The following is a 16,274-nucleotide window of genomic DNA, read 5'->3' on the forward strand; positions in this document are numbered from 1 at the left end:
AGTCGACGACTATCCCGGTAACTGTTTCCGTTGGTAAAACTGTACCCGCCAATACAGCTCAGACCGCTTGGGCAAAAAATGTCTGTTCAATTTGGTTGTAAGGTTGTCGTAGGAAACGGACATGACCTGAGTTGGCGTGCACAACCCAACGGTGATCTTATACATGTCCGGACTGCTGATGCACAACAATGCTACAGCTTTCATGCGGTCTTCAGTGATGCGATTTACTAGCAAATAGCCTTCCACCTGGTCCAGGTGTGCTTCCCATTCTTCTGGGTAACGAACATCGAATTCACGGATGTTTCCAAGCTTAGACATGCTGCCTCAGTCCTTGACAATCGTTCACAGTGAATAAATTAACTCCATAATGCTCAGAGTGCAACAAAGTATCCCACCCTCATCGCCAGTGTTGTATATTATCAGGACCACATGGAAGTAACAGAAAGGATTCACAGCAACAGTCTTTATTGCAGGTAGGCAGGAACAAAAGGACAATGGAGCCTCCGGAGCCCCCTTAAATACCTAGCCAGGTACATTCCCAAAACCAATCCCCACATCTGGAATTGCCGCCAAATGCTGGCCAGCCAATCCGAGCCTTGACTGGCGCCACCTGTTGGTCCTAGTGGCTTGCTGTTATTGACAGTCCCCAGCATACACAACACCTTTGCCTGCCTTTTACTCCCAGTTTGGAATAAGACATGGACCAGATTTAATTTCCAACAATAGGTAATAGCTTAAATCACACCCAATAATGATTTAAGATTATGATTCTTTCCTGTGTTCATTTCATTACTGAAATGGTAATGGCAGTTGACAAGTATGAAATTGGTCATCACTGCACAAGTTCACAGCTTTCAAAAGCCTTGCTATCTCTTTACATAATTAAGAAAGAAAATTATCTCAATTCTAGTTCCAATATACACAGAAACATCCATACTCAGACATGTTGTTGTTGTTGTTAGCTGCGAAGTCGTGTCCGACCCATCGCGACCCTATGGACAACGTTCCTCCAGGCCTTCCTGTCCTCTATCATCTTCTGAAGTCCATTTAAGCTCACGCCTACTGCTTCAGTGACTCCATCCAGCCACCTCATTCTCTGTCGTCCCCTTCTTCTATTGCCCTCAATCTTTCCCAGCATTAGGCTCTTCTCCAGTGAGTCCTTCCTTCTCATTAGGTGGCCAAAGTATTTAATTTTTATCTTCAGGATCTGGCCTTCTAAAGAGCAGTCAGGGTTGATCTCCTCTATGACTGACTGGTTTGATTGCCTTGCAGTCCAAGGGACTCACAGGAGTCTTCTCCAGCACCATAGTTCAAAGGCCTCAATTCTTTGGTGCTCAGCCTTATGGTCCAGCTTTCACTGCCATACATTGCAACTGGGAAGACCATAGCCTTGACTATACACACTTTTGTTGACAGGGTGATGCCTTTGCTTTTTAGTGTGCTGTCTAGATTTGCCATGGCTTTCCTCCCCAGGAGCAAGAGTCTTTTAATTTCTTGGCTACAGTCCCCATCTGCAGTGATCTTGGAGCCCAAGAAAATAAAATCTGTCACTACCTCCATTTCTTCCCCATCTATTTGTCAGGAATTGAGAGGGCCGGATGCCATGATCTTGGTTTTCTTAATGTTAAGTTTCATCCCAATTTTTGCACTCTCCTTCTTCACCCGCAACACGAGGCTATTTAGTTCTTTTTCAGTTTCTGCCATTAGAGTGGTATCATCTGCATATCTTAGGTTGTTGATATTTCTTCCGGCAATCTTAATTCAAACTTTTGATTCATCTAGCCCTGCCTTTCTCATGATGTGCTCTGCATATAATTTAAATAGGCAGGGCGACAGTATACAGCCTTGCCAGGCTCCTTTCCCAATTTTGAACCAATCAGTGGTTCCGTGTCCAGTTCTCACTGTTGCTTCTTGGCCCACATATAGGTTTCTCAAGAGACAAATAAGATGGTCTGGTACGCCCATCTCTTTAAGAACTTGCCAGTTTGTTATGATCCACACAATCAAAGGCTTTAGCATAGTCAATGAAGCAGAAGTAGATGTTTTTCTGGAACTCCCTAGCTTTCTCCATGATCCAGCGTATGTTAGCAATTTGATCTCTAGTTCCTCTGCCTCTTCGAAATCCTGCCTGTACTTCTAGTAGTTCTCGATCCACATACTGCTGAAGTCTAGCTTGTAGGATTTTAAGCATGACTTTACTAGCATGAGAAATGAGTGCAATGGTGCGATAGTTTGAACATTCTTTGGCACTGTCTTTCTTTGGAATTGGAATGTAAACTGATCTTTTCCAATCCTGTGGCCACTGCCTTGGCCCTGGCCCAGAGACCCTCCTTCTGCCAGAGGCCCTCAGATCTGTCCCACTCCTGTCCAGGACCCCATAGGCACGCTTGATGCAAATGATGTAGAGCTGGCCACGCCCACCCAGTAGGCCATACGCACTCTAGCCACGCCCACCCAGTAGGCCACGCCCACCCTGGCCATACCCACCTGGCCCCCTGAGGGCAACCGCAATGCTGATGCGGTCCTCAATGAAATTGAGTTTGACACCCCTGGTATAGAGCTTCTCCATCTTTGGCTGCAGAGCATATAGTCAATCTGATTTCTGTGTTGACCGTCTGGTGATGTCCATGTGTAGAGCCGTCTCTTGGGTTGTTGGAAAAGAGTGTTTGCTATGACCATCGTATTCTCTTGACAAAATTCTATCAGCCTGTGCCCTGTTCATTTTGTACTCCAAGGCCAAACTTGCCTATTCCGGTTTTCTTTTGGCTTCCTACTTTAGCATTCCAATCCCCCATGATGATGAGGACATCATTTTTTGGGCATTAGTTCTATAAGGTGCTGTAGGGCTTCATAGAACTGGTCAATTTCATCCTCTTCAGCATTGGTGGTTGGGGCATAGACTTGGACTACTGTGAAATTGAATGGTTTGCCTTGGATTCAAACTGAGATCATTCTGTCATTTTGAGGATTGTATCCCAGTATTGCTTTTCCTACTGTTTTACTGACTATGAAGGCTACTCCATTTCTTCTGAGGGATTCTTGCCCACAGTAATATACCTGATGGTCATCTGAATTAAATTCACCCATTCCTGTCCATTTTAGTTCGCTGATACCTAAGATGTCAATGTTCAGTCTTGTCATATCTTGTTTGACCACGTCCAGCTTTCCTTGATCCATGGATCTTACATTCCAGGTTCCTATGGAGAAAAAATCTTTACAGCATCAGACTTTCCTTTCACCACCAGAAACATCCACAGCTGAGCGTCCTTTCGGCTTTGACCCAGTCGCTTCATTCTTTCTGGTGCTACTAGTACTAGCCCTCTGCTCTTCCCCAGTAGCATACTATACGCCTTCCAACCTGAGGGGCTCATCTTCCAGCGTCATATCGTTTTGCCTTTTGGTACTGTCCAAAGATACTGGCAAAGATACTGGAGTGGGTTGCCATTTCCTTCTCTAGTGGATCACATTTTGTCAGAACTCTCTGCTATGACCTGTCCGTCTTGGGTGGCCCTGCACGGCATAGCTTCATTGAATTATGCAAGCCCCTTCACCATGACAAGGCAGTAATCCATGAAGGGGACTCACAGACATAGACACAACCAAACAGAAAAAGAGGTGCTCAAGGTGGAAATGTTTGCATTTAAAAGCAACCCAGGGCCCTGAACTCACAACAAATTGGGACCCAAATTCTTTGAACTATATCAAAGGTGGTGTTTACAGTAAACAGTACCTTTAGAAGGCAGTTTCACCTACTGGAGGCACTTTTCAGCAAGTTCATATATTTAGCTATGAATCACTGATAACAAAGTCTATATGCATTAATCAGTCCACTGAGACAGTATTGTCACAGAATTGCTTAAAGGCTGAACCTGGAGATTCATCTATATCAGACATGTCAAACACAAGGCCCGGGGGCCATATCCGGCCTGCGAAGTGGTTTCATGCGGCCCGCGAAGCCATCCTGGAAACAGTGAGGGAACGGCCCCCTCTGCCTTGGCCCTGGCCCAAAGACCCTCCTTCTGCCAGAGACCCTCAGATCTGTCCCACTCCTGCCCAGGACCCCATAGGCACCCTTGATGCGAACGATGTAGAGCTGGCCATGCCCACCCAGTAGGCCATACACACTCTAGCCATGCCCACCCAGTAGGCCACGCCCACCCTGGCCATACCCACCTGGCCCACTGAGGGCAACCGCAATGCTGATGCGGCCCTCAATGAAATTGAGTTTGACACCCCTGATCTATATCAATTTCTCTTAAATTAGGAATTGCAAAGTAGATTCCTCATCTTCAAATTTAAATGTTTCATAAAGCACACAGCCCCCTCACATTATAATTAAGAGTCTGAACAGACTACATGGAATTTTTCAGTGACTCACTCATAAAATACCAAGTAAATCCAAGAGCTCAAAGTATTTGCTATCAAAGTGTAACCCGCACATGTTAACTTTAGGAACAATTTTTATTCAGTTGTTAAGTCTGCTGTTTAGAACATGATGTTATGCATATTTACCCAAATTTCAAAGTGATTTATCTTGTGAAAGGACCTGTTCTAATTGTTTAGGGTTGTTTAATATTTTGCTTACTAATATTATGAATGAGAACGGTAGTTATAAGCTATTATTTTTACTTCTACAATAATTGGCAATTTGAAATGACTCTTGGTGAATAAAAAAAACTACAAAAAGTTTATTTATTTTGTATATATTTTATTGGTATTTTTAACATAACATAAATCATTCAGTAATTTGTAAACAGTATGTTGTCTGGGTAACATTTATAAGACAATCTTTAACAATTGATTTCTATAATCTATATTCCATATGTTAATTTCAGTTGATTTCCCCTTTCCCCAAAGTATCTTTCTTTGCAAAACATTAGATTAAAACAAAATAATTCTCATTATTTTGATAAACAACAATTAAGTATATAGTTTTTCCAATAATCCTATTTGTCATTTTAGTTGCCTTATTGTAAATCCTGTTACCGTGCTTATTTCATCTTATTTCTCCCCCAAAATTCTAAATATTCTTACTAGTGACAATTTTGTCAACAATTAACTACATTTACATTGGTGGATTTAATTCTATTTTTTCCATATAAGCCCTTTCAAACTTTTATATTTCTTAATCAATAAGTAAAAAAGTAGAAAGAGAAAAGAGAGAGACAAAAAAGAGGAAAAAAAGAAAAAAGACAAAAGCACTGAGATACAAAAAATAACATACGACTAAAGATATGTATCCCTCCTAATTTAATATATATTTATTCCCTCAATTTCTTATTCATTTTAACCATAGCTGAGAATGTATTTAATCTATTTAAACTTTAAGCATTCCATTCAGTAGATCTAATCATCTATTCCTTTAACTCTCATTCAAAACACATTTTTATGCTTATTGTCACATTTAAATAACTTAAAACGATTGCTTTGTTTAAATCATTTCAACTTTTTTTAGAGAAAGGAAAAAGAAAACATATTGTATTAATTATATAAAAAAACATCCCTCTAAGAGTAATATATTCCAAAGTTTTCCCATTTCTTTAGCCATATTCAAACAAATGTTTCTTATTGTATTAGTTAACAAAAAAATTCATCTCTCTAAGAGTAATATATTCCAAAGTTTTTCCATTTTTAGCCATATTCAAACAAATACTTTTTAAAGTATTCTCTCTGATAAGTCCCATCATCTATTTTCTTGATTTCCATTTTAATCTTTTTTCTCTGGCCATTGCCTTTCTTCATCAGTATGTTTTGCTGCATCATTCGTTTCCCTGTAAAGTATTTTTTCTCATTCTTTTCCTTATCTTTAAAGTTGCTTGGACATGTTGAAATATTTCCCATTTGAATTAAATCATGATTTTTTATTTTATACAGTTCCATCTTTAAGTATCTATCCTCAGAATTATGTTCAGTCACCTCTACTGTATTTTCCTGGGAAATTTCTTGGAGTGAAATTAAGTTGGAGATAAGTTGATTCATACTCTCAAGGTTGTTCTGTATTTCTTTGTGGTTTAAAATCATTGTCCTTTGAAATTGTTGCTGCTTATCATATGTTTCCTTTTGTAAAGTATTCATTGCTTCAGATTTGTTGCTCTCACTTTGTTTACACAGCTGCATTTTTTAAGAACTTTGAGGGTCAGAGAAAAAAACCCTCACCCACCAGTAGGTGTCAGCGTTTGCTCATTTTTCAGGTCTTTCTAGTCTTTTATTTCTCTCTCTAAAGGGTAAGTTTCCCCGCTTCCGGTAACCAAAAGGAGGGAGTAGAATCCCTCTCCCTTTTTCCCCCCAGGAGATCTCTTATTTTTGGGACTTTCTTCTTTAGGAAAATAGGTAGGATAGAGAAAAATCAATATTCTTACCCAGATTCAAGCATGCTGTTTAAAATCTGCTTAGTTTAAAAGCTTATGACTTCCGTTGTTCTCAGCTGTGACTGGACATGGAGTTAGCCAGCATTTTCTTCTGTTGGTTTCTGGGAGGCTTCTCCTGGACCGTTTGGGGAGACCACCATCTCTCCTAAGTCCCTGGGATTTCCTTCCTTCATTCCACCCCTTCAGGGTGGGTTCTGGCCCCTTAGGGTCCCCAACAAAAAGAAATTTCAGCCGAAGGGTTCGGCATTCCGAATCTTCCGACTGCTCCACTGAAAAATAGGAACCGGAAGCAAAAAAAAAAACCCCTACAAAAAGTTTAAATGTCTTAATTTTCAAAGGTGATTGCAAGATTGAGATAAACATGTCTAGCTTTTTAAATAGACAATTTCTGATATTAATAGCAGCTGAGAATGTTCAGAAAATGAATATGAACAGAATAATCCATTTCTGAAAGTAATAAAGTACTGTTTTTATTTGGTTGAAAATATTACGTATCAAGATGTTAGCTATGCTTCCTTCTTTTGACTGAGTAATATTCATATTTGGGAATATATTGATAACTGTAACCCTCAAACACTTGTGATTCTAAACCTTGCCACTAATATAGTCCTGTTTTTATAACCAAATTTCATAATTCTCATAATTTACTTATATACTGAAGGTGCCTATAATATGTTAACAGAACAACAATCTTATTTTAACAATTAAATTTAAAAAACCAAGATAAATTTATCAATTTTACAAGACAATAAAGATGTTCTTTAAAAAGTGCAGTTTGGTTCTGGCAATTATCCTACAAAAGCTTAGGTGAACGAGCATACCTTTAGCACATCTTTTACAGTCAATACCATAACTGGAGTGCTTCTCCTGAGAAGGGGTTTACTCCTGATCATTACACTGTGAGGAATTGGAAGGAAGTCACCCAAAGCTGATCTTAAGACTCAGGTTGGTGGTAGTGACAGCAATTACATTTTGAATACTAATACTGCTTGAAACTTTATATAAAAATTTCCAATTTTTATTAACTAGAAGATTAGCATCTCTAACTTATACTACTGGTATCCTACTGTAGTTGTTAAGAAAATCAAATAATTCTTTTCCACAAGAACTTGCTATTTTATAAAATAGATATTTACAAATCCTCCAGAATCCTATTCAGTTCTTCTACCATTCTTCATCAAAATTCTTTCTATGAATTATTTATTAACTATTATTTATAAAATGTATATGCTACTCATTGCACCAATAAAGCGAATTTGGGTGGCTTACAAAACAGTAAAAAAGCTAAATATAAAAACAGTTAAAATTAATAAGACTTAAGAACTGATAATGAGAACTGATAATGCCCAATAGGCAATGTGATATTCCCTTATTAACAAGCATCAGCAAAGGAACAGCTTCCACAAATATATGATCAGTAGTCCTGGAGACATTCCCAGAAAAACATAATTAATGTCAAAACTGGGGAAAACTCTAAAGATGAGTGTTTGCCCTATGTCCATATTAACGGGGACCAAAATCTCAGGAATATAAAGTGCACGTATGCCATCAGAATTTTCACTGCTTTATAAGGAATTGAGGTTCACCATGATACAGCAAATACTACTTGTATCGTAATGTTTAGCTAAACGATAGAACATAAAAATGTAGATATTTGGTTAAATGTATATAAAATTACTTAGCTGGAAGCTGAAAATGTCTTTATCCTGAAATATGTATTGATGTAAATGTAAACTCATTAAAATTATCTCATGCTAAGTATTGTACTTTTGTTAAATTATATCTTGTTCAAACTTGTTATAAAACTCATTTTGCTAACTAGTTTTAAGGGAGACTGAGCTGGTGCCAAACAAATCTGTGAGTGAATGCTTTCATTCTTTTACTAATTTTAAGCTCTTTAAAAATGGTACAAAAGTCCAGACTTGCCTTAATGTATTCGCTTTCAGGTTTCCTTTAAAAAGCCTATATATAGTTTGACTCTTTCTTTGGTCTATTTAACAAAGCATTTCCTTTAGACCAGGACATCTAATGTGTTTCATTGATTGCAAATCAATTGTATAAGATAATGGGGAAGTTTCAGCTTTCAATTTTGAGATAGGACTTTTTTAGATAAAAGTGCAAGAGAAATTTATATCCATCCTCCAGATGTGTTACTAAATGTGACTCACAATTATGACACTGTACTATAAAATATTACAATACTAAACAACAATCATATTGAGTGTGATGAAGGCAGACAAGGACTATTACAGTAGCCTGCTCAGATGGACTCATACTTCTTTCTCCTCCCCTACTCCCCCCAAGCCTTATTTGCCCTGTCAGAAGAATTGTGTTTGTTATAATATTGGTTGTATTTGACATTGTTTGTAATTGTTACAAACAATTACAAACCATGTAGTAACAATTACAAACAATGTCAAATACAACCAATATTATAAACAAGATACAAATAATTTTATACAACCAATATTATAAACAAGATACAAATAATTTAAGTAATCCAGAGGGAAGGGACTCAAAAAGTTCTATCTCTTGTCACTGCTTAAGTGACATATCTTAAGTACATATCTTTCTGCTCACCCCATTTAGTTTAAGTAGGCTGGTTAGAAAGCATCAGAGATCTGTTCATGTTTCATTTTTTCTTCTGAAAAATGTCCAGGGACTGTATATGCTTCAGAGGGATTCAGACAAGAGAATGAACAAGACAACTTGAACATTAGGGCGTCCATTCATTCAAGAGTTTAGTTGGCTATTTATTAAGAAGAGAATACTTATTAAGGAACAATTTACGGTTATGTCCTATCCAGGAATACTGTTTCATCATTCCTAGTTCTGGATAATTGGTTTCATCCAAAAAGTCCTATTGCTCAGACAACACTGCTGGTTTAAGACGCTTGCTAACAGATGGCAAATTAGAAATTGATCAGAAAGTATCCATTATGCTAAGAATCAAGATATATTTTTTTCAAACATATTTTACTGTATATTAATGTGTGGACTTCAATTCCCAGAATTTCCCAGTCACCAATGCTGATTGGGGTATCTTGGGAGTTTATATATCAAAGTTTACAAGGTTGAGAAACTCTATATTAATGTTTAATTTCTGAATCATAATGACGAGCCCATGATTTATTGGTTATCACAATACTAACTACATTCCTCACCTTTTTCCTTGCTTAAGATGCAGTATAAGTACTCTGTAGGCTTCCATTTCACATACATAGCAACACACTTTTCTCACAGCAACGTCCTGCCAACTGAAGGAAAAAAATGGCTCTAAAGGATATTAACCTTTGGACAAATCTTATTGCATTCTTTGACCAAGTGACAAAATTAGTGGATCAGAGGAATACTGTGGATATAATTTACTTGGACTTCAGTAAGGCATTTGATAAAATAGATCACAACCTTCTACTTGATAAGATAGAAAAATGCGGGTTAGACAGAATCACCACCAGATGGATTCGTAGCTGGCTGACCGGCCGTACTCAGCATGTGGTCCTCAATGGAACAGCATATGTGGTGGGGTGCCCCAGGGCTCTGTTCTGGGCCCAATGCTCTTCAACTTCTTCATCAATGATTTGGACGAAGGGATAAATGGGGAACTCATCAAATTTGCAGACGACACCAAGCTGGCAGGAACAGCCAACACTCCAGAAGACAGGCTTAAGATACAGGAGGATCTGGACAGACGTGAACACTGGGTGCTATCTAACAAAATGAAATTCAATGGTGAAAAAAGTAAGGCTCTACTTTTAGGCAAGAAAAACCAAATGTACAGGTATAGTATAGGAGGTACCTTGCTCAATAGTAGTAACTGTGAGAGGGATCTCAGAGTCCTAGTGGACAATCAGTTAAATATGAGCCAGCAGTGTGTTGCAGCTGCCAAAAAAGCCAACACAGTGCTAGGCTGCATTAACAGAGGGATAGAATCAAGATCATATGAAGTATTAATACCACTTTACCAGACATGTCAAACACAAGGCCCGGGGGCCGGATCCGGCCCGTGAAGTGGTTTCATGCGGCCCGCGAAGCCATCCTGGAAATAGTGAGGGAGCGGCCCCTACTGCCTTGGCCCTGGCCCAGAGACCCTCCTTCTGCCAGAGACCCTCAGATCTGTCCCACTCCTGCCCAGGCCCCCGTAGGCACCCTTGATGCCAACAATGTAGAGCTGGCCACGCCCACCCAGTAGGCCATATGCACTCTAGCCACACCCACCCAGTAGGCCACGCCCACCCAGGCCATACCCACTCGGCCCCCTGAGGGCAACTGCAATACTGATGCGGCCCTCAATGAAATTGAGTTTGACACCCCTGCACTTTACAATCCCTTGGTAAGGCCACACTTGGACTACTGCATCCAGTTTTGGTCACCACGATGTAAAAAAGATGTTGAGACTCTAAAAAGAGTACAGAGAAGAGAAACAAAGATGATTAGGGGACTGGAGACTAAAACATATAAGGAACAGCTGCTGGAATTGGGTATGTCTAGTTTAATGAAGAGAAGGAAGAGAGGGGACATGATAGCAGTGTTCCAATATCTCAGGGGCTGTCACAAAGAGGAGGGACTCAAGCTATTCTTCAAAGCGCCCAAAGGCAGGACAAGAAGCAATGGATGGAAACTAATCAAGGAGAGAAGCAACCTAGAACTAAGGAGAAACTACCTGACAGTTAGAACAATTAATCAGTGGAACAATCTGCCTCCAGAAGCTCTGAATGCTCCAACACTGGAAGTTTTTAAGAAGAGTCTGGACAGCCATTTGTCTGAAATGGTATTGGGTTTCCTGCCTGAGCAGGGGGTTGGACTAGATGACCTCCAAGGTCCCTTCCAACTTTATTATTATTATTATTATTATATTACTTTGGAAGTATCCTTGAAATAATTTTCAGGGAACTCTCAGGGAACTCCAACATTAAAAAAATCACAAAAAATACAAAAACTTCACATTACAATTAAATTCTAACCTACACAATGAACACTTTACAACAATAGCAAAGTAGCATCTGAGTTGTGTCACTAATAAATCTCATCACTGCAAGTGCTTGCATCACAGTATGTGAAGATTAAAAAAAGGTTTTCTTTTAATCATCTTTCTCATAGAACACTAATCTCAATTGCTAGTGCATCATAATTACCATCTATTGACAGTGCTCAGCACTGAGGCATTTTGTTTCATTCAGCCTTGGAGATGGGATGAGGTGGTGCATTTATCCTTATCTCCTTGGCCATTCTGCTGGTTTGGAAACAAACAGCAGCGCTATATTGGACTGGTTCTGTGCAGTTCAAATATGGGGTACCCTTTTATAGTGATTCTCTTCTCTGGAACTGTTTTCATTGTGTGTTGGTTGAGGAGTGGGGAGATAGCTCCCAAGGCCCACCATTTGTGCTAAAGGATATATTCTCTCCTCTTATTCAACATCTACGTGTAAGCAGTGGGTAAGGTAATTTGTCACTCTGAGGTCCTGTATCATCAATGTTCGGATTTTACCCAATTTTATGTTTTGACCCCAAACTAGGCTAGCCCTATCTTCATCTAGTGTAACAGTTGTGCCCTATCCTAGACTGGGAAGCCCTTCAGTCATCACTCATGCTCTAATAATCACAGCTCCATTATTACCACAGTATCTGCTATTCTTGAAGACCACCCAGAAACTTCCATTGTCCAGAAAAAAAAATCCATGAATATTTTTTGACAATTTTTTTGATGCGAGTAATAGAGTAACAACATTCATAACATCACGTTAGATCCAAAATGTAAAGGCTACCCATTAACATGCTTTTTTCTTTAACGGAATACGAAAGTATTGAGGAATATTTGGTTGCATAAATTCTCTATTTAGTCACTGGCAAAACCTTTTTTGCTGGAGCAATTGTAAAGCTGAATACTTTTGATTCCACCTGCCTAATAACACCATTACACAATCGGTTTCCCAAACTATCCCTTCGTTATCTCCATGAATTGCGTGTGTAACTGCTTTTTTTCCCCTTCACTTTGTTAATTAGCATCAGGTGAGAATTACAACCCTCGAAGTACCGCACGAGCAGAACTTTCGGCGATTTCAGTTAGGAAACGACCCCTCTGAGCATGGGTTTCCAATTCCTACCAATCTCCGATCAGCATTTAAATTTGCCATGTCCTTTTTTTGCCGCAGATGCCGCCAGATTAAAACGTCGCAAATAAACTACGCCCTAGATTCAAAGAATCGGTACGTTTCATTTGTTCCAATGGAGAGTGCGAAAGCCCTTAAGAAACCAGCGAATTTGAAAGGGTGTGCTCCGATGTTAACAACTAAACTCTTGTCTCTTTCATTCCCCCTCTCCCCTTGCTCTGGGTGGGCCTAGGCCACGGTCTAGTACGCACGCGTCAGTTCCTCCCGGCGGAGATCAAAGAGATAAGGAACATGGAAGGTTCGGCCAGCCATTACTCCCTGGTTTCAGTAGACACCAGTATACGCATGGGAAATAAAAATGGGGAAATGTGTCCTTCCTTAAAAAATAAAAATGCATAGATTAAAAACTTTCTCTTTGACAATTTTTGAAGCAGTTTTCTACTGTGCCGAAGTTCCCATTCCACTCTGCAGTTCAAACTAATTGAATGACTATTGGTGATTTGAATGTCAAAAATTCAGGAAGCGAAGCATCCTGTCATTATATCTACCTATGATAGCCGTTATGATGCATTTAAACTCATGCTAATTATGTTAGGGGAAGGAGAAAGTTTTGAATCCTGTAAGATGGGCAATCCACATTTCTAATACATTCTTATGCATTTGCGGCCCCCAACATGGAGGTAACTACCAACTGCAGTCGCGGAGCCAGAATTTTATTCAGGGAACGGTTAAGACTATATCACCTGGGCGGGGACAGGAGCTCGGCACGTGGGTAGGAAGCGGCCACGGCGGGTGTTGGAGGAGGAAAATGGCGGCGGCCACTGCCGCGCAGCTCACCGATGAGGAGCTTTTCTCGGAACTGAAGCGATTCGGTTTTTCGCTGGGACCGGTGACGGAAAGCACCAGGCCAGTCTACATTAAAAAGCTAAAGAAGTTGCGAGAGGATGAGCGGACGTCCGGGGCCCACAGCGTTGTAACCAACAAGACCCGGAACAGTAATAACAATACACCGGGTGCAGGCGGCGGCAACGGCTTGGGAGCTCGGTTGGGCAGCCCCGAACTCTTGTCTTTGTCCGGAGTAATTGGCGGGGGTGGTGTCCGGGCCCGCGCAACTCCCTTCGGTGGAAGCGGTGGCAAAGTCCTGCTGGGCTTCAGTTCTGACGAATCGGATGTGGAGGCCAGTCCCAGGGGCCAGGCTGGCGCCGCTGCAAGCCGGAGAGAACGGGGTTCAACCTCACGTCGGGATCCGAGGCCTGCAGGCGCGTCTGGCGCCGCCTGCCTCAATAATAGTGCCTTGGCAGAGTCGCCGGCCCGCAGGAAGCCCAATGCCTGGTGGGGAGCGACGACTAGACGGGCTACGGTCACGGCAGGGGCTTGGAAGCAGACGGAGGGCGGGAGAGCGACCGGCGACGAGGAAGACGCCCAGAAAGAGAAAGAGGAGGCCGAGCCCAGGCGAGAGCGATGCAAGAGCCGAGCAGTGAACGGGAACAGGCTGCTCGCCTCCGGCAGCGCAAATATGAGGGGAAAGTATTCGGACTCGGAGGAAGAAGACGAGGTCGCGGCTACCCAGCTGGGGCTAACGGAGGAATCCCTTATTCGCCACTATGTCTGCAGGAAGAATCTTTGTAAATCGGTCAGCCCCTTCTCCGCTCGCAAAGGTATTGCAGCCGGCGACGGCTTGCTGGAGGCGGGTCAAGGGCAAGGCTCTGCGGTTGGCAGTAGCTTTGCGGGGAATATCAGGGCTGCCGGCGGTAGTAAAAACGCCGAAAGAGCGGATAGGCGAGAGGATGATGAGGAGAAAGAAACACTAACAGCCGGAGATGGCGATTATCTGGACTCTAATCCACTTGCTCCCCGATATCGCGGCAGTTCTTCCAAGAAAACCAATCAGCTGTTATTGCCGCCACTGTTACCTGACGTAGACCATAGCAAAATAACTGACTCCTTAAGCAGTAGTAGGAAACCAGCCAACAATCATATTCTCTCTGATGCAATTGGTGGCTATAATATTGAACCAAGCATTTACAGTGCTACCAGCAGTCTGGCTTCAGGTGCTACCACCTCAGCATCCACTAGAATTAATCACTCCAATCACACAGGTTCCAATCATACATATTTGAAAAATTCTTACAACCCAAAGCTTTCGGAACCTGAAGAGGATCTGTTGCAGCAGTTTAAAAGAGAAGAAATATCCACCACAGGAAGTTTCAGTGCTCATTATTTGTCGATGTTCCTCTTAACTGCTGCATGTTTGTTCTTTCTGGTGTTGGGATTCACTTACCTGAGAATGAGAGGTTCTGGAGTAGCTGAGAATATGAGAATTGAGAGTAAGTATTAGGATGAAGAGCAATGCAACATTTGAGTAAATAAGTGGGAAATTTTAATTGGGAAACCTATTTGTACTCAAGTTATATATTATACTGATGTTGACTTTTAAAGTATATATTTTTTAATGTTGATGAAGGGCTGCTTGTAAGTTAATTTATTTGGCTACACAATCTTTGGATTGTGTTTGACACTCAAAATATATTGGTTAATGTCATTTAGAAAGCTGTTTTATTCATAAAATTTTCAAATGAAATATTTTTATAAATGTATGAAAGAATTATATAGTATACATGTTTACATTGCAGCTGTATAATCAAAATACACAACTCCTTGTACTCCTTATGTAGCAGTTTGTAATGCATTAAATCAGGCATGTCAAACACAATGTCACATGACTTTTTCCCCATTGCTGGCAGTGGTGGTGCGGTTTCGTGATGCATCCAGCCCACGGGCCCAGCAGTTTGACATGCCTTCGATTAAATGATCTAGAAACTAATAAGTTTAGCACTTATTTCTCTGACTATATCCTTTGAAGTGCATTTTCACATCAGTTTTGATAACTAGTGATTTCATTGCATGGAGTACTGGAAGTTGAGGGGAGACAATTTTTTAAAACAAGCCTGATTGTTTTTACTTTAAGGGGTTTTAACACTGAAGTTCTTGAGCAAAATGAACTAGTTAACTTAAAGCAGTACTAATATGTTTTTGATAAAGCATGGTTGACTTCAGTATATTTGTGCAAAAAAGGAACTTTATGCAGCCTTTTCCTTTTCCCAACAAAGTAGCACTCTCAAGTGAATTCTTACAATTGAGTATTAATGGTATAATTCTTGGTTTTGAAAATATTAGTTTACCTTCATGTTTTTTCTCATGTGCTTTGCTTTATTATTTCAAGTTTTTAAATGTTGCTTCCTGATAAATGTGTTGCTTCATTTTTTAAAATTTATGATTAGCATAGTAGAAAGATGACTTAAAAGTTTAAACCACAGTTTTTAATTTGCTGTTTGAGTCTTCAGGTGCATAATTATTTACAGAGATGAAATTATATTTGGATTTTGCATTGCTATATGCACTCATTTTAAATTATTACATTGTTTGTTTCAAAATGAGATATCCCCGTATCCCCATCTCCTTTCTCCTATTTCCTTTCTCTTATCTTCTCATCTCTTATCTCTTTTCTTATATTATCTTCCTATCTGGTGAATTGTTCTTTATCCACTGGCAGTTTCCCAGACTATTTTAATCTCATTCTTTTTCATGATTTCTTGAAAGAAATGTTCCTGGATCCCTCTTTAACTTAATTGTGCTCTTTCCCCATTTTATCCAGAGATCTTAAAGTAGTTGCCCTTCACAATCGACTTCTTATTTATCTTCCAGTGGCCTTCTCCTGTCATGTTAGTCATGGGTTGGAGCAAGTCATGTAACTAAAAGCGGTTTTTCAAGTTCTTAATGAAGTTCTGGTGGCTGA

The 16,274-nt window shown here is 40.2% G+C and overlaps 1 protein-coding gene and 1 long non-coding RNA gene across 4 annotated transcripts in view; both read left to right on the plus strand.

The window, feature by feature from the left end:
* Nucleotides 1-16,274, plus strand: part of LOC310642151 — a 299,722-nt gene that overhangs the window by 58,668 nt on the left and 224,780 nt on the right. The window lies entirely within an intron of this gene.
* LEMD3 (LEM domain containing 3) overlaps nucleotides 13,172-16,274 on the plus strand; it is a 34,875-nt gene continuing 31,772 nt past the window's right edge. For all 3 annotated transcript variants that reach the window (XM_083365111.1, XM_083365110.1, XM_083365112.1), the window contains exon 1: nucleotides 13,172-14,805. In XM_083365111.1, coding sequence (XP_083221237.1) covers nucleotides 13,287-14,805 — 1,519 coding nt within the window. In that variant the 5' untranslated portion in view covers nucleotides 13,172-13,286. The remainder of the gene's footprint in view (nucleotides 14,806-16,274) is intronic.

Source organism: Vipera ursinii (assembly GCF_947247035.1).
Source record: "Vipera ursinii genome assembly, chromosome: 6".
Lineage (NCBI taxonomy): Eukaryota > Metazoa > Chordata > Lepidosauria > Squamata > Viperidae > Vipera > Vipera ursinii.